Raw genomic sequence first — 18,294 nt, forward strand, 5'->3', positions numbered from 1 at the left:
ATCCAACATGATTTTAAACTTCAATATGAAAAACTAGTATTGCATTACATTCTTTAACCACTCCTGCCCATAAAAAACAATTTAAGGTCAGGTAAAGAATGAAGTATCTATTAGAAAAAGAGGCTTAAAACTAAAATAAAGAAAAAAAAGGAATGAAGAATCAACCTCATTTGAGCCAATGCAGTTTTGATTTATCTCACTTCCCTCCCTCAAAAAATGTTGTGGCATGTAACTATCCCTTCATTGCTCAGTGGCCACCAAAAAGGGACTAAAGTCCCTCTTTAGATTGTAGGTCAGAGGTTAGAACTCTATCTGTAGTAAAAACAATTCAAAGGAGGTGTCAGAACACCCTTTTGGTGTAGCAGGTTCTTATTTCTATTAGCTCTTTATACATAATCTCTTTAGGCTCTCCTCCTCTTAGATTAGGATAGACTAGATTATAAAAATGTTATCAAAAAGGGACTTCTTTGGACTGTAGGTCAGGGTTTGAACCTTACATGTTTTGAAAAAAATTCAAAGGAGGTGTCAGAACACCCCTTTAATCTAGTAGATTCTTATATCTATTAGTCCTTATACATAATCTCTTCAGGCTCCACTCCTAGATTAGGAAAGATTAGATTATAGAAATGTTACGGTTGCCATAAAAAAAAATGTAACTACCCTTTCATTTTCTCCAACTATTCACATAAACTTCCATTTCATATATTCTGTCCACAATTGCTTAAAAACAATTAATGTACTTTAGTGCTATATTTTAGTATTCGATTTGCTAGGAGACAGATTGGTCAAGTAATCGTGCGAGTTAAATTTATAATTCACGTGATTGTCTTTTGTCATAGGGACTAATCACAATAGGTAGAAATTCAAAGTCTAATTGGCATATTCTTGAGCATAACACAATAGATAGAATTTTGCAAATTTGTTATTTTTAGTACACATTTATCGTGCCAATCATGCGGATTTCTGTCGTGCTGGTCCATTTCTAATAATTTCGTTAATGAAATTCACTTTTTATATAAAAAAATATTGAATTTATCTTATGGAAAGCCAGACTTCCTCCTCAAAAAAAAAAAAAAAAAAAAAGTCTTTCGCAAGAAGAGGGGAATATATGCCATTTCATAGAACCAAAAGAACTAAAAAAAATAGTAATTGAAAATTACTATCTTTGAAAAATACATACTCTCTTTATTACTACAATTATGCAAAGAGACATCGGGAAATAACAATTCCCATACCAACAATATTGTTTGAAAACAAGGCAGTATTTGCTATTGGCATTTTCTTTGATTTTTTTTTTTTAATTACGCGAACGACAAATATAAGGCTGTATCTCACGTCTATTACAATGACCTAAATTTCTATCAAGTTCTAATTTGAATGATATTCAATAGTATTTATGTCTTTTTACATGATGAAGAAAATCCAAAGTGCCAATATCAAGCCCCTTATGTAAAAATACACTGTAGTCTTGCCAAAAAGAGAAAAAGAAAACTTGGCCATTAAATTCACAAAGAACAAGGAAAAAAAAAAAGAGAATGCTCTTTTAGTTAGTACAAAAGAACAAGCAAAAAAAAAAAAGAGGAAAGAATAACAAGAACTTATAACAAATCGCTCAAAAATGAAAAAAAGAACTTACAACAAATCAGATTAAAGGTACGTTTGCTAAAATTGAAATCTAAAAATTATTAAATTATTAAATATTAAAATTTTAATATTTGAACGTATTTAATATTAAGTCATGAGTGACCAGTTTATCATTTTTTTAGAACAAATTTTACTTAAACAATTCAGACCAGTTAACTAATTAATATATTCTATTTTTTGTTACAAAATACGTCTCAACATATTAAGGCCGAAATATATTAAATTTAGTTTAAATAAAATATTAAATTGAATTATTAAATCAGGCCTAATCCTTTTTATTGGGGTTATTATTGAATTTAACAAGATTAATGATTCCCTCCCAAAATCTGGAATCGTCCTTTTCATTGACTGTCATAACTAACTACCCATTGGCACCAAAGTCTTCAGAACTCTCCAGACTCCATCTTGTTCACCACACTCTAACAATAGATCCCTTAATATTTATCCAGTCCTAGAACTCTCTAGACCTCCCCAACTCAATTAAACTCCTAGTATTTAAATTCTGAAAGATCCAAAACCCTTTGTCTGAGGAACAGTATTCAGCCTTCAGTTGTCTCTTGCATTTTCTTGCTACCTAGTACTCTGGTAATTTGAAATCTTCTACCACATTTTTACAAGAAATGGATGATGATTTTGATTTTCCATCAGCTAGCAATGCTGCTGATGAGATGGGGATGGATGAGGAATTGGACTTGCCTGAGACCAACCCAGTAATTAAAGTTGGGGAAGAGAAGGAAATTGGGAAGAATGGGTTGAAAAAGAAGCTGATTAATGAAGGTGAAGGCTGGGAGAATCCCAGTTCTGGGGATGAAGTTGAAGGTAAGGTTATCAGCTGTTTTGGCTCATTAAATCCTATTGTAGTTGAAATTAGTCATATTCATCTGCCCATTAATCAATTTTTATCTAGATTGTTAATGGGTTGACTTTCATTTTGGCTTGATTATGCTGCATGATTCTCAAAGTTGGGATCTTTATGGTGTATAAGACCCCAATTGGGGTTATTTGGACCGTTTCTGGAAAAGGGTTCTTCTTAAAGTTTGAATGAATTGAAGAGTTTGTCATGTAAACTGCTTAGAAATTAAGATAATTTTATTAAGTGTGAGGAACCTCAATCAACAGTTTGGTATTGCTTTTGACGAAATGGGCATTACTTCTTGTTCTCAGTTAGGTGTTGGCTATTTGATGAATGAAATGATTTTTTGATTTGAGGGAGTTTCATCCACTGTATCATGCTGATAATGTTTTTTTATTTTATTTTATGGTTTAATGTTGATTGTGCAGTGCATTATGTGGGCACTCTGCTTGATGGAACTCAATTTGATTCGAGCCGTGACAGGGGAACTCCATTCAAGTTCAAGCTTGGCCAAGGTAATGACTAGCTAAGTTCGGTTGAAGTTCAAGGATCAGTAGTAATTTGAAGTTTAATATGACAGTTGTTTAGTCTTTTCATCCCTGCTGACAATGCAATTTGCCCTGTTTTAATCAGGTCTTAGTTTGTCCAGTTTGGATTATTGGACAGTACAAGAAGATAAAAGAACACTCTTACATTTTAGGCAATTACCAGCCTGCCAGCAAATATGTTGTTAACAAACATCTGGAGTAGGTCTATAATTGAAAAGGCTTCTATTTGATTGTGGCATTTTGATTTTTACCTAATGCAGGACAAGTTATCAAAGGTTGGGATGAGGGTATTAAGACAATGAAAAAGGGTGAGAAGGCCCTCTTCACCATCCCTCCTGAGTTGGCCTATGGGGAGTCTGGATCACCTCCAACAATACCTCCTAATGCCACTCTGCAGTTTGAAGTTGAGTTGCTTTCTTGGACTAGTGTGAAAGATATATGCAAAGATGGTGGAATATTCAAGAAAGTACTTGTTGAAGGAGAGGGTTGGCAGAATCCTAAAGATCTTGATGAAGTTTTTGGTGCGTCAATCATCTATCATTTCTGTTATAATTGTTTTCATGGCTTTCATTGGATGACCTTGGGTTATTAAATTTGCTAAATGTTCTCCTTCTCTTGCAGTCAAATATGAGGCACTGCTTGAGGATGGAACTCTTATTTCCAAATCGGATGGAGTTGAGTTCACTGTGAAAGATGGTAATATGTTGTCCTCATTAACCTTGTTCTTTCTCCAGTTTTCCGGGGACGCTTGTAAAAGTTTGATCTGCTTGCAGGTTTCTTCTGTCCTGCTTTAGCAAAAGCTGTTAAAACAATGAAGAAGGGTGAAAAAGCTCTCTTAACTGTCAATTCACAATGTAAGTTAGCTTTCTGCGTCCTGGATTGGCTTGCAATTTGTCCTTTGGGTTGCTGACTGTTGGTTATTGCAGATGTGTTTGGAGAGAAGGGAAGGCCTCAAGTTGGTGATGAAATTAGTGTTCCACCGAATGCTTCACTTCAAATTAATCTTGAATTGGTTTCATGGAAAACTGTGTCCGATGTTACCAATGACAAAAAAGTGTTGAAGAAGATCCTGAAGGAGGGAGAAGGATATGAGCGCCCAAATGATGGCACAGTTGTGAAAGGTAAACTGCAGAGCAAAAATGTAAACTCTTTGCAGTGATCCACCATTGGAATTTTCATTCTAAATTATCTTTTAGTGTTTGGCAGTGAAATTGACCGGAAAGCTGCAGGACGGAACTGTTTTTGTAAAAAAGGGACATGATGGAGAAGAATTTGAGTTCAAGGTAGATGAAGGTAATTGGTCATTCACCTAATGCAACCTACAACTTATAAGGCTCTAGCTGCCTTTAATATTTCATACGGTACTATTTTACTATTTTTCCCTCCTATCAGCAAACAATATGTGGGCATGTATTGTATCCTCTTCTACTTGTTCAGTTGTGTTGAACTTACCTTTTGCTGTCTTCTGCAGAACAAGTCACTGAAGGACTTGATAGAGCTGTAAAAACAATGAAAAATGGTGAAATGGCTCTTGTAATTGTTCAACCCGAATATGCTTTTGGTCCATCTGAGTCACAACAAGAGCTGGCTGTTGTTCCTGCAGATTCAACCCTATACTATGAGATTGAGATGGTCTCCTTTGTCAAGGTGAGTGAGCACTTTTCTCTGCACACAAAGATGTTTGCCTTTCAAGCATCTGGATGAGGTTTTGACTATTGTTACATTTACTGCTTACCATAGGAGAAGGAATCTTGGGACATGAATGCCCAAGAGAAAATTGAGGCTGCTGGGAAGAAAAAGGAGGAAGGGAACGTATGGTTCAAGGCAGGAAAATATGCGAGAGCCTCTAAGAGATATGAGAAGGTGCTGCACACTTCTGCAAAAAAATTTAAATCTCCTGTCCATGATTTTTATTTCAAATGTCCATAAAAGGCTTCTTTTATTGTGCTCAGGGTGTGGGCTTCGTAGAATATGATTCATCTTTCAGCGATGAGGAGAAGCAACAGGCTAAATTGCTCAAGATCAGTTGCAATTTGAACAATGCAGCTTGTAAACTGAAACTAAAAGACTATAAAGAGGCAGTGAAATTGTGCACAAAGGTCTTGGATATTGATAGCAGGAACGTCAAAGCACTTTATAGAAGGGCCCAAGCATACATCCAACTTGTTGAACTAGAATTGGCAGAACAGGACATAAAGAAAGCTCTTGAAATTGATCCAGATAATAGGTATGAGTTCCACAGATCTGTCGTAACGTATTAAAATGAACATTTTTGTAAAAAATTCATTTTCTTCGATCTAAATATGATTTATATACTATATGTCAAACTTGAACCAGTATGTTATTCTTTCATGGCATATATATCTGAGATTAGCCTAAAATATCGGTAGATACAGAAGGAAGCAAAATGGCAAGAAAATACATGTAGTTATGATCAGCTTAAAAACATGTTTTATGTTCTGTGTTTTACTATTCGTTTCTAATGCCTTGCATGATTGGGAACGTGGATGGCCAGGGATGTAAAAATGGAGTACAAAATCCTGAAGGACAAAGTGAAGGAATACAACCGGAAGGATGCACAGTTCTATGGTAGTATATTTGCCAAGATGAGTAAACTGGAGCAACAAAATTCTAGTGTGAGTCATTGAGTTACCGATAAGGTTTTCTTTTAATTCGTTGGAATGTAATCTTATAGTGGTAAAATAATCATGTTCTAACTACTTGTTGCTAATCTAATGAATGCGTTGTTGAAATGCAGAGTGCAGAAAAAAAAGAGGCAATGCCAATGGCCATTGATAGTAAGGCCTAAAAGTTCATCTCTAGTAATATCTTCTCTTTTGTTCTCTTCTCTAAAATGTGCAAGCATCGAGTCTGTACTTAGATATAGCATACCTTGTGTCATCATAGAGAGTAATAAAAAGAGTTGTCTGTCTCTGAGGTGTCGAGTGAGTCCCTTGTACTAGAAAATTGGTATATCATTCGTGTCGAAGCATGTTTGTTATGCTTAATCAAGTGACCATGGCAAATCTCTCTCTCTCTCTCTCTCTCTCCAGCATATTCTATCTTCACAGCACCTCTGAAACTTACCACTTTTGTTTAGTTCACTGAAAGACTATAATGACTATGAAGCAGCAAGATAAAAAGCACCTATAACGATGGTGCTTCAACATATGTCATATATTGTATCCTTCTGTATATTGAAATGCATGTGTAAAATGTATTTGATTGCCAATCTCTTCAGTGCCTATATTGACTTGAGATAAAATTTTGTTCCATAAAGGGGCAGTACATTTAAGGGCAGTATCCAGCGTCAGCGCAAAAACAAGGGATTGCTGGTCTGCTATGATAACTGCAGTAAAGGCAGGCCTTAGGAGCATTTCTACCCGGCTAAATGCCCCTGTCAAGAGCAAAACATCATAACAAGGAGCATAATCTCAGGTTTAGCTGAAATGTCTAGTAATGCTTGTTTGTAAGGTCATACAATTGAATGCTTTCTGTAAGACCATAAGGTAACTGTTGTAAGCTTGAAAACAATTTCTGTAAAATATCAGATGAATCTGAAAGGACGATGTGTAACAAAATGGGACACTATGCCTCCCTGCTAATCAGGGAGCAGAATGACAAGCTCAGACTTGTAGAACTATGCTTTTAACTGTAATAAATACAACCAGTTTTACAAACATTATGGATGTACTATTTTGGTGCTCAGAGCAAAAAAGTACTTGTACTATAAGATTCTAATCTGTTAAATCTTCTCTTATCAGATAGATTGCCTCAATACAACACTAACACAAGAAACTCCGACAGAACAACTGAAGCCTCAAACTGCTATGGTTTATCCTAGAACTTTAAGCAGGCATTGTCTCCGGAAAGTTGTCATCACCAAACTTCCACAAAATCCCAATGCATATCCCAATCCTGTTAAAAAGAAGAGCCAAAATTTTTCATGCATTTTTTCGTTCTTGTCATCATCAATCTGTCCTTTCCCATTGCTGTTTTGGCCAGTGAGGATCTGACATTTTGTAGGCAATGGTTCCCCACAAAGTCCAGGATTACCACCATAAATAGAGGGATCTTGAAATGTAAGGAACTGGTTGGTTGATGGAATTGGTCCAGATAAGTTGTTATGAGACAAATTCAAAAAGTTTAATGAGGTCATGTGAGACATGGCAGGAGGAATACTACCAGAGAGAGAGTTCCATGAGAGGTCAAGAGTTTCCAACAGGCTTAAACTGCCAATCTTTTTCGGTATCTTCCCTGTGAACTGGTTTCTAGATAAATGTAAGGTTCCCAGAGCTAAGAGATTGCTTACCTCTTCTGGAATGTCTCCTTGCAAATGATTGCTTGAAAGATCAATAATGTTCACAAGCTTAAGTGTTTTTGTGTACGCCATTGCTCTCCCTTTCACAACCAATTCTACTTGAGGTACAAATGCATAAGGTACATCTGGTGGTACTTTGTGGTACAACATCACATCATGGAAGCCACTCAAATTGCCCAAACAGATAGGAAGATGTCCTGATAAATCATTGTCTGCAAAGTCCAAGACATGTAGCATCTGAAGACTGCACAACTCCTGAGGTATGCTGCCTATGAACTTATTGTTTCGCAACCTTAGCACTGTGAGTGAGGTTAGCCTTTCTCCAATCCATCTTGGTATTTTCCCGGAAAATCTATTGTCTCCAAGATCAAGCAGACTCAAGTATGTAGAGTTTATTGTTGTTCCGAATGGGAGTTCTCCGGAAAGATTGTTCCCATTCAATTTCAACCAGAGAATGTAAGTTGGTAAAAACATTGAACTAGGAAGATTGCCTGAAAGGTTATTCATTGACAGATCAATAATTAAGAGAGCTTGTGAGTTCCCCCAGTTATCATGGATTTCTCCAGAAAATTTGTTGTTTGACAAATACAGCTCAGTCAAATACTTCATCTTCCCCATGGAGAAGGGTATCTCACCATTCATAAAGTTACCTGACAGATTAAGGTAAGTCATGTATGGCATTTGTTCACCAATGCTCTCCGGGATCGATCCTGATATCGAATTGTTGGCCAAACTCAGATATGACACATTGCTCCATAAAGGAAGAGGGCCTTCGAACCGATTTGAGCTGAAGTCCACCCATGCACCCCTTGGAAATTCCAGTGATTTCGGGAGCACTCCAGCTATCCGGTTATCAGAGATATCTAACCTGATAATTTGAGGGGTTAATTCCCAAAACCAATTCGGTACAGTTTCTGAGAGGCCTACCCCTTGAAGATAGAGTGTGGACAGTTGCTTTTGAGTCATCAGCCAGGTTGGGAATCTATCACCAATTTGGTAATTGGTGATTCTCATGAATTTTAGATTGAAAGGAGGAATCCAGTCGTTGCTCACATTTAAGAAAAGCTGTTTGCTTGAAGATGATAGAGCCAGAGTTTCCAAATTATTTAGCCTGTGAAAATGTTTCTGGGATAGAGAACCTTCTCTGGAATCCTGAAAGAGATACAAGCGCTTTAATCCTGTTAACTCTCCAATGCTTTCTGAAATCGAACCATTTATCGGATTGTAACTGAGGTCCAATACCTCCAAGCTCCTCAAACTTCCTATTGATGCCGGAATAGAGCCTGAGATCAAGTTGTTTGAAAGGTAAAAGTACCTCAGTTCCTTGAAGATTTGTAAATGATCTGGTAGCTGTCCACTTAGTTTATTATAATGTAAATAGAGTGCCTCTAAGCTACCATTGCTGGGAGATAGGCCAGCAAATAGTTTGCTTACATCGCCTTCAACGTTGTTGTATGATAGATCAATCTCAGAAAAGGTAGTGAGATTAGAGAACCACTGAGGTATGGTGGAGTCTATGTCATTGAAGTACAGGTTCAGGACAGACAGGGAAGTGAAATTCAAAGTGGATAGAGTTTGGGGAATGTTGCGAAGCTCACAGGATTCTAGTCTCAATTCTGAAAGAGAAGGAAGCATGTTAACAGCTTGAAGCCAGTGATCAGATGCCAAACTAAGGTTGACATATCCCATGTTGAGGTGTTTCAAAGAAGAAAGACCTTGGAGCCAGTGCAAATCAGACACAAGTGCTCTCAGATCATACAAATCAAGATACTGCAGGTTTGACAGGTTTCCAAGATGGGAAGGAACTAGTCCCTCAAAAGATGCATAAGAGAGATTGAGGTAACTCAATTCCTCAAACGAGCCTAAAAATTCTGGAATAAGGCTCCCCTGGAAATTATTCATGCTCAAGTCCAAGTAGTTTAAATGCTGCAACTTAAGCAAAGAAGGACTAATCTTACCACCCAAGCACGAAGAATTTTCAGTGAGGATAGCAGTTTCACCTTCTTCATAACACTCACCATTTCTAAGTTCAAGCCTTACTACATTACCTGTTTTGTTGTTGCAGGTTACACCAGGCCATGCACAACAGTCTTCACCAGTCCAGGATGCAAGCCGATTTGAAGGATCTATTAGAGCTTCTTTAAAAGTGATGATTGCTTCCCTTTCAACTGGGATGCATCCAGTAGTTGCATGGTGTTGAAGGCTAGTTACCATAGGCAATAACGAGAGGACAAGAGAGAGAATTTGGACCAAAATGCTTGTCATCCTTCTTTGCTGGTTATTGATGGTTCTACAAATTTTCTGAATGCAAACGTGCCAAGAAAATTTCACCATCTCATCTTCAGGTAAAGAGGAAGACTTAAACCTCAAGAAGCACTAAAGTCATAACAATAATTTGAGAGCACAAGAAAATCTGCTGTATTAGACCATAGCAGTGTTTTTTGAATGCAGTTTTTTGACTTGCAAGAAGACAAAAAAAAAAAAGAATTCAATGATGACCCAATAACTTGGAAATTGGAATGCTAAACAATTTGACCAAGTCAATAATAGATAGCAACATAACATTCAGAACTTCACATTGCGGGAATGCAAATCCTTAACGCAAAAGAAAGCGCGTACGTCCCTTCTAAACATTACATCCTGACCATGGCGATAAATGAATTGAATCGAACCGAGTTTTGACTTAATTGAGTCAAACTTTGATTCAATTTTACCGAACTCAACTTCGATGAATTCTCAGCATAAACCTCGTCGAGCACGAACTTATGTTTAAAAAAATTTATTTTTTTAAAAAATAAATAAAATAGTAATTTTTTCTTAATAAATAATAAAATATTAAAAATATATACGTAATTTCACTAAATATATACACACACACATAATTTAATCGATTCGCGAATTAATAAGTTGAATTTATCTATGTTTGAACTCGACTTGGCCTCAATGTTGACCGAATTTCAATCGGATTTTAACTGAGTCGGCTCACGGGTACTCACGAGCGACTTGATTCGTTTGCTGCCAATTTAACCCACTTTCACTGCCTTGCTTTTGGTTTGAAAAAACAAAAGAACAAAATTGGGCTTTGGGATCGTAATTGCGTGATGAAACAGAACACTTGGTTCTACTGTGTAAATTTCCAGCATAGTTTAGATTTGAAATTCAATTAATTATAGTCCCGAATGCCTGAGTTCATAATTTATGCCAATAGTCCAATTTTTACTCTCTATTTAATCCAAAGTTCACAATTATAATCCAATATAACAGTAGTTCACAATTTAATTATAATCCAAAGCTGTATCTCTTATTTTACTTTCTATTTACAATTTTTTTCAATAATGTATACTAATATCTGTCAAATGCCCACAACGCGTGAGATTTGGATGGGATAAATCCTACTTCAACAAACTGGAAGCCATAATTGTGCACTTTCATTAGACCTCAAGAAAATTACTTCAAAGCTGGAGTTAAGCATTAATATGAGAGCAGTATCATATTTCCTTTACATCTGGAAGTCTAAACCACAAAGACAAGAAAGTCGAACAGGAAATAGAAAAATCATTTCCAAAAGATGGTTATTCCTAATTGCAATTTTAATTGCAATAATGCACTCTTATACTATTAATAAACCACACCACTCGAATAATTGTAACCCGAACAATCTCTAGGATGATAACCAGAAGTACATCCTCTGAAAATTATGAATTATTTAAGCAAACAGGACCAAGAAACAATAGCCCACATGAAGAACTAAATCCTGTCACGTCTCACTTTTCTTTTTCCTGGAGAAGGGACCTAAATTGTTATATGCCAAAATGTCCTAAATTGTTATATGCCAAAATGTTGTATTACATAACTGGTATCTACAAATGAATAAATATCGGCTACCCCGTCCTTCAACAGCCCTCCATGCATTATATCTACCTTGTATATAAGAAAAAAAGCCAATTTACTGTAGCAACCCATCTTTTTGACACATGTACTGTCTATTTTTTGACAAGTGGCAGTTTTCATTTTTAGTTGAATTTTTGCTCCTCTATTTTCTTTGGTTAATCAAAATTCATAAACATCGCCTCCTAATTCTTCTCTTCTTCCTCTTTCCACCTCTACCTTCAATCCTTATCTCTCTCTTTTTTGTTCATCTCTCCTTTTTCCTCTTCAAATTTTTTCTTTATAATTAATTATACTGGGATTATTTTCTTATTTTTTTTAGGTGATTATTGTTAACTACAGAGAGGTATCACAACTAGGGCTATTCACGAATCGCTCGCGAGCTGCTCAAATATGAGCTCGACTCAAACTCAGTCAATATCGAGTTCGAGGTCAAAAATATTAAACTCGTTGGTTCGTGAACGCAAGCTCAATTATATTTTTTATTTTTTTATTTTAATAGTAAAATTACATATATATCCCTAATATTTTATTATTTGTTAAAAAATTATTATTTTATTCATTTTTAAAAATATAATAATAATTTTTTTTTAAATTTTTGCTCGAGCTTGAGCTTGACATTTTGAGCTCGTCGAACTCGAGCTCGAGTTCGAGTTTCATAAAATTAACTAGAGGCTCGGCTCGATTAGGTCAAAACTCGACTTGACTCGACTCGTTTGCACCCCTAATCGTAACAATCAACTAATTTATACTGTCACTTCTTCTTCTACCAATTTTAACTCTTTAATCCAGTATTTTGCTTTTCCCTTTTTTTCCCCTCCATCCTAATTTTTCTTTGCATTTCCTCCTTCCACTCAGTCGATGCCTCTTTTCCTTTTTCCTCTAGAATTAATTGAATGTATTTTTTTCTTGTACGAGAATGGATGTTTCTTTTCTTTCTTTGTTCAAAAATCATAATTCATAATCAGCTCTATTTTTCTAAGAGAAACATAGGCAAGATCTTTTACCATTACTACTCCTACTGTTTGGTATGTTCCATTTTTTTTCCTATTTTTTCCCATTTCACACTGCCAAATATGGATTTAAGTTTTTTTCATTAATTGTATTTTATTTAGCTTTTATCATTTTTCTTTTTTTTTTTGCCTCTTTATCATGTTATCATGGTGTATTTTTTTTTTAAATTTTAGTTTGATCTCCTTGATATTCATCAACCTTCCATTATTTTAGTTCTGCAAGTCGATTCTCCTTTTGTGAGGTTTGTTTTAAATCTAAATGCAAAATTTGTATTTTGCAATTATGATGCTATAGTTCCTTTTCAATGTATAATTGAATCTTGCACTCTTTTATTAATTCTTTGGTACTAAATTTTTGTACCCTTTTATGCATTGAAAAGCCTTCTGTTAAAATTTCTTGGTAAGTTTTGTTGTGAATTTGTAAGATAGAAGTTTTTACATGATGATGTTTTATTTGAGAACAAAATAGTGGTGAAATTTTATGTATTTGTAATTATAATAGCATGATATTTGAGCCTTATGAAACAAATATCACTTATGTTAACATTGAATTGGTTTTGCATTTCTCAATTCTCATGTATTTGATTTTTGAATTCTTTGTTGTTGTTTGTCCATATAATACAACAAGATATTGTCTATACAATACAACAAGATAAATCTCTACTGAATCACGATAAGCAAGTTGAAACAAACTTTTGAAACATTCCACTAAAAACAAATTTTTTTTATTTTTTAGACTCATTTTTTGGTAATTATAATTGCTCTTTATTTGAAAGCAAATTATAATGTGATGAATTTTAGTTAGAATTTTATAGGTGGGCCTAGGCTGTGCTTGAAGCACAGCCTGGTTCCTTCTAGTGTTTCCAAACTCAAAAACGAATAGCTTCTAACACGTGTGACACGAGAACGCACTGATTTCTATAAGCTCAAGAGTTGACAGCTCGTTAGCCAAAAGTAAAAGATTCAACTAATACTAGGCCTTTGGCGCTAATTGCCTCTTCATATGACAACCTTAATTGATTTTTTTCAATGGAATCTCTATTCACATCGAATCCCCTCTCCTTCCCCTAGATTAGGTTTAGATTAGGTTATATGAATTCTATCGTTGCGACAAAAAAAAAAACTAGATTATTGTGCATGAGATTTTGCAGAACCATGTACCCTCAACAAAAATTTAACAGCAAATCGCAACTTCAGTACACATAGTTTAGGTTCTAGCCAGTCGAATATCAAAACTTTTCAGTACAATATTTGGTTACATATGGCGCACAAGTACTGGAAGAAAAAGCAAGAGAATGATGCCATCAAAAGCGTCTAAAGCTACTACTGCATCTGATCCAGCAAAGAGCTCAGGTGTATCAGCAGCTTAGGCAGCACCAGTACTCTTACTCTTCTTCCTCTGGATCTTCTTCATATAAAATTCCAGTTCCTTTCCTTCCAAGATATATCTGCGGAGGAAGTTCAAAGAATAAGATAACGCAGACAATATATAAAGTCCCACAAGTTACACAATGCCAGATAATACTAACCCATCCGCTCTTCCACACTGACCCGGTCGGGAAGAAATGCAAGCCAACAACCTACCAGATCCAAATTGTTCTTCAATGTGGGCATCAAGCTTACGCTCTTTCTGGCGCTTCTCAATCTTCCTGAGAACATGGTTACTTTTCTTGGTTTCCTCAGTTGCTGCAGCACCTTCACCTTCCTGCTCATCCACCACAAACATTAAAAAGAAGAATAGAGAAAATCACACTAACAAAACTCTATTACACGTACAAGTCATTGTGTCTCACTTTGTTATCAATCATAGGCTAGACACAACTCTCATCTAACCACATTAAAAAACCTTTGATATGATGTTAACTCCCCAAATACACAAGTACGGATTCCCATGAAAAGGGAGGGAGAAGCATATGAACCAGCAAGGAACAGCACTGACCACGAGTTGCAGACCAACAAGCATACTACACACTGAGGGAAAGAAAAAGAAAATTATGCAATCATAGATCAGCCAGTAACTACCTCACAGACCATGAATTCCTAGCATGGTAATAATAGCCATGTCAGCATCTTTTCTATCTATGTCCAGGCCAACCAGGACTAAAATATCATATCAGCATCTATGACATAATCTATTCAACCATATAATGCAACTTGGGCATAACATAAATCGTAGGGATAAAAGATTCGATGAGGGTTGTGAAGGAATTATGTCAAACAATCTAACAAAGCAAGTCAACAATCCAATGCAGAAAAAATAGCTATTCTGGGTCAGACTAAACCTTCAGAAGCGCTCGTCAGACTTAGCAGCATAAAGATAGAGCAAGTGGCAATGTTTGATATTATAGTGGTTTGTTTTGGATTAAGTTATGGTAGCTGCAACCAGGTGGAATCAAATATCAACTACTTGGCTGCAAAACAAAAGGACAACAGATAATACCTCTCCTTCCTTCTTCACAACCACTGCCTTCTTCTTCCTGCCAATATCAACACCATAGTGCTGAAGGTACCATTGCTTGAATGGGGCAGCATCCACCTGAACAATGGCACTTTTCACTAGGGTTTGAGTTCTCACAAGTTCATTGTTAGAGGCATTGTAGACGACATCAAGGATACGGGTTTTGCGGGTGACAGCTTCACTTCCCCAAGAATAGTTTCCAGTATCCAATCTGAGAGCCCTCCACTTGACATTGCCCCCTCTCACTCGGATTCTCCTCACTGTCTTGTCGCTTGACAGTTTAGTATTTGCAGCTTGACGACCAAGCTCATACCTATTAAATTCCAAAGGTAAATGGGAATACATTTTCTAGGATAAAAGCTCAAGACCTATATATCACCCACAAAGAATTCATTTGACATGAAATCTCACAAGATGGTCTCATTGGATGCACCAGCTATACTTGTACACTAGTAAATACAATTTGTAGTTCATTTACCTCATATCAATCTGCAACTTAGAAATTTCGATGTGTCACTCTCCTTTTGAAACAAAACTACGTTTTTTATTTTATGAGTGAACCAGTTCGACATTATTCTGCTTTATCCTTGAAGTGCACCTTTTTGTCATTCTATTCACCTAGCCATTGAATAGATTACAATCACCCCAATTAGAAAAAAAATCAAAATAAAAATAGCTATTGGTGTATAACTTCCAAAATTTGATAAACATTTCCCGATGGTTTTGCATTCCTTTTGCATTCAACACCAAATGAAATCTTACCTCAGTCAATTACTACTTTGAAAAAAATAAAAAAGAGATCCACCTTGCAACCTAATATACATGAAAACCATTGCGATAACAATTCATACTCCAACTGAAAGTCTATGGGCAATGAAACTAAATCATCTGTTAACAAATGAAAGTCTCAATCAGATTGGTATTTCTAAACAGAAATTTAATGAAAAATAAATACTTCCCAATCCATCTCATAAAATCTTTATGCAAAACTATAACTCCACAACTAATTAAAAGTATCCAAAATTCGTCATCATTTCCAATCCCCTGTATTAATAATATGCTTTTCCATAAAGTCATCACTTTTTCTTTTGCACAAATGTTTTCACCATAAATTCTTTAAAATAAAATAACAAACAGATCGATCCCCAGCAAAAGAACAAAAAAGAAACAGAAACAGAAAAAAAACCTCTCCTTTACAGAAATCTCACAGCAATAAAAAAGAGAAAAAATGAAGAGTTAAAATAGAAAAAATAATTTTATTCCAAATACTTGAAATGCAATCATAATCTTACTTTCTCTTCTTCCTCCAGGCCTTCTTCTTGCCACCAGTGGCACGTCTCTTGTGCATAGAATCACGTGAAATACCTGTTCCAGTATTACCCCATAAATTTATCGCTATAAACTTCACAGGAATCAGACAAAGAAAGCGATAAATGGAGATTTCAATTAGCTAACCCATGTTGACAGCGGCGGTGGCGGTGCTCCTCCCACTAGTGCTGTAAACCAGGCGGCGGCGGGGGTTCTGAAGGCGCCTCTCTCTTACACTGTCTATAAGAAGACTGAGGGTTTGGGCTGAAACCCTAAATCTATAGGCTTCTTTCTGAAGATGGGTACTTTCGTCTTTTTATTCAGGCAGATGTCTTAGGGGTATTGTTGTCATTTAATTCAATCTATTTCTTTTCCTTTTTTTTTTTTTTTTTTTTTTTTTTTTTTTATGTTTCTGTCGAGATGAAATGTTCCATCCCCTTTTGTTTGCCAAGTTTTTAAGATAAATTGTTGCTGAGATCCATTCCCTTTTGTTTGTACATATTTTTAAACTCCTTGTCAAGCCTTTCAAGGTCGGGATCCTATGTTTGGATTGCGATGGTTTGATTGTGATGATTTGAGAAAAAATAATTTGTTTCATAAATTTAAATATATTTTTTTATCTTTTCAATTATCTTTTTAACATATATTTTTTCATGATTTCAACTGCATCCCAATCTTTTTCTTTATCAAATGAACGATTTTAACCTATTTTCCTCTCACCTCTTATTAATTAAACTAGATAAAAAGATAAAATTATAGTTAAAAAAAGATAGATTTTTTATGTTTAGATTGTCTAAGTTTCTCAAAACCTATCTTTGGTTGCGTATGCAAGAATAACAATGCCCAAAATTTGCCCAAATTTTATGGCATTTTTCCTACTTTATTTTTACATAATTAGACATAAATGTTTTTACCTTTTTGCTTGCCTTTTCCTGAATAAGAAATATGAAAAGGGCTGGAAAAGAATCAACTTGTATTTATTTTCATCTTCTAGTTTTCAAAAATCAACTTGCAAAAGGGCAAATGTGGAAGAATATTATAGTCTCTCTCCTAAATACAATTTTTAATACTATTTTTGCCTAAAGGGGTTGATATGTTACAATAATGGTGCCAAGTGTGATTTCAGAAACTTTAGGAGTGCTAGGTGTGATTAGGAAAAACCTCAAGGGAGATTTCTGAAATTATCCCTATTATTATATTTATGATTTTTAAGTTTGCAATTCATATATATAGTAACAAATAATGTATTTCATGTGCAATCAATATAATGATATTATTGATTAAGGTTAAAATTGTGCTATATAAAGTGTTTGGGGTAGTTTAGAAATTACATAGAAATTCAAAACTACGTGTAATATATTCAAAATGTATTTTGATTAAACTAAACAGCTTGTTGTTTTTTTGTTGTATATCCAAATTTAATTACAGGATAATATGCATAGCAAAGTTGACTTTATATGTATATAAATCATCTATCTATTTATTAATAAAATAGTTAAGCACCATACATTTAGTTAACTATGATTTATTGATCGATTGTTACATCATTTTTTATATAAGAGGAAAATTAAATATTACATTTATGATGAAATGTTTTAGATATATTTTAACTAATTGAAAAATCGGTACACAATAAACAAATCATTAAAGAAAATCTTGAGAATAGAAATTTATGCTAAAAACATGTATTTTGGGTTCAAATTCATAATCTACTACTTATCCAGTTAGACATAGCAAAAGTAGTTAATTCATTTCTAAAAACTCTAAACCATATTAATTTATCAAAATAAAGACAACAAGTACTAGCCTGACCCTGAAGTGATAACCTATAGTAAAAATTATCTCTTCACTCTAGTGAAACATATGAGTCAAATTTAAAGATTCATCAATCTTGTAGGTTTGGAATTCGGGTGATTATTTACATGGATTCAAAGCATCTAAATCTGGTTTGCAATGCAATAAATGGCATTTAATTTCGAGTTTTCTACACAAAGATATGGCCATACTAAAATTGTTACCTAACTTTTTGAAAGAGTAGGATTATACTAGGATCTTAGGATTCTATGACTTGGTTCACGATCCTATTAATCTTGATAAATTAATGCCAAATTTAGATCCTAGTTATGATCCAGATTGTTATATCCAAACAATTATGCTTGTTGCTTTTCATTGATGAGTCAAATTTAAAGATTCATCAATCTTGTAGGTTTGGAATTCGGGTGATTTATTTACATGGATTTAAAGCCTCTAAATCTGGTTTG

At 34.9% G+C, this 18,294-nt stretch overlaps 3 protein-coding genes across 5 annotated transcripts; 1 reads left to right on the forward strand and 2 right to left on the reverse strand.

Annotated features, from left to right (window-relative positions):
* The first annotated feature begins 1,980 nt into the window (after window positions 1-1,980).
* LOC113736414 (peptidyl-prolyl cis-trans isomerase FKBP62-like) lies at window positions 1,981-6,727 on the forward strand. 3 transcript variants are annotated; one of them, XM_072082212.1, is made up of 14 exons: window positions 2,273-2,463; window positions 2,926-3,012; window positions 3,131-3,197; window positions 3,306-3,566; window positions 3,667-3,741; window positions 3,819-3,899; window positions 3,972-4,166; window positions 4,252-4,338; window positions 4,517-4,692; window positions 4,786-4,908; window positions 4,998-5,272; window positions 5,561-5,681; window positions 5,804-5,843; window positions 6,326-6,727. In XM_072082212.1, the coding sequence occupies exons 1-14, from the start codon at window positions 2,416-2,418 to the stop codon at window positions 6,463-6,465; spliced, it is 1,776 nt and encodes a 591-aa protein (XP_071938313.1). In that variant the 5' UTR covers window positions 2,273-2,415; the 3' UTR covers window positions 6,466-6,727. The 3 variants fall into 3 exon arrangements, with proteins under 3 accessions (XP_027119165.1, XP_027119166.1, XP_071938313.1); XM_027263364.2 differs by lacking the exon at window positions 3,131-3,197 and having other exon boundaries at window positions 1,981-2,463; XM_027263365.2 differs by lacking the exon at window positions 3,131-3,197 and having other exon boundaries at window positions 2,014-2,463; window positions 5,804-5,867; window positions 6,326-6,495.
* A 153-nt stretch (window positions 6,728-6,880) lies between these two features.
* On the reverse strand, window positions 6,881-9,580 carry LOC113737321 (receptor-like protein EIX2). Its single transcript, XM_027264569.2, has one exon. The coding sequence runs from the start codon at window positions 9,578-9,580 to the stop codon at window positions 6,881-6,883; it is 2,700 nt and encodes an 899-aa protein (XP_027120370.2).
* Window positions 9,581-13,410: 3,830 nt separating this feature from the next.
* LOC113736416 (small ribosomal subunit protein eS8-like) lies at window positions 13,411-16,349 on the reverse strand. The gene is made up of 5 exons (XM_027263366.2): window positions 16,181-16,349; window positions 16,018-16,090; window positions 14,708-15,038; window positions 13,797-13,972; window positions 13,411-13,715 (listed from the first exon to the last, which is right to left on the reverse strand). Exons 1-5 carry the CDS (start codon window positions 16,182-16,184, stop codon window positions 13,634-13,636), a joined length of 666 nt encoding a protein of 221 aa, XP_027119167.1. The 5' UTR covers window positions 16,185-16,349; the 3' UTR covers window positions 13,411-13,633.
* Window positions 16,350-18,294: the final 1,945 nt, after the last annotated feature.

The sequence above is a fragment of the Coffea arabica genome, chromosome 3c (assembly GCF_036785885.1).
Source record: "Coffea arabica cultivar ET-39 chromosome 3c, Coffea Arabica ET-39 HiFi, whole genome shotgun sequence".
Classification (NCBI taxonomy): domain Eukaryota; kingdom Viridiplantae; phylum Streptophyta; class Magnoliopsida; order Gentianales; family Rubiaceae; genus Coffea; species Coffea arabica.

Coding starts and splice junctions, on each gene's coding strand:
- LOC113736414 (XM_027263364.2), top strand. CDS start 2,265: ATGGATGATGATTTTGATTTTCCATCAGCTAGCAATGCTGCTGATGAG. Junction 3,567..3,666: donor AGATCTTGATGAAGTTTTTG/GTGCGTCAATCA, acceptor CTTCTCTTGCAG/TCAAATATGAGGCACTGCTT. Junction 5,844..6,325: donor AATGCCAATGGCCATTGATA/GTAAGGCCTAAA, acceptor TGTTCCATAAAG/GGGCAGTACATTTAAGGGCA.
- LOC113737321 (XM_027264569.2), bottom strand. CDS start 9,580: ATGGTAACTAGCCTTCAACACCATGCAACTACTGGATGCATCCCAGTT.
- LOC113736416 (XM_027263366.2), bottom strand. Junction 15,039..16,017: donor GCCTGGAGGAAGAAGAGAAA/GTAAGATTATGA, acceptor GGAATTTAATAG/GTATGAGCTTGGTCGTCAAG. Junction 13,973..14,707: donor TTGTGAAGAAGGAAGGAGAG/GTATTATCTGTT, acceptor GTGGATGAGCAG/GAAGGTGAAGGTGCTGCAGC.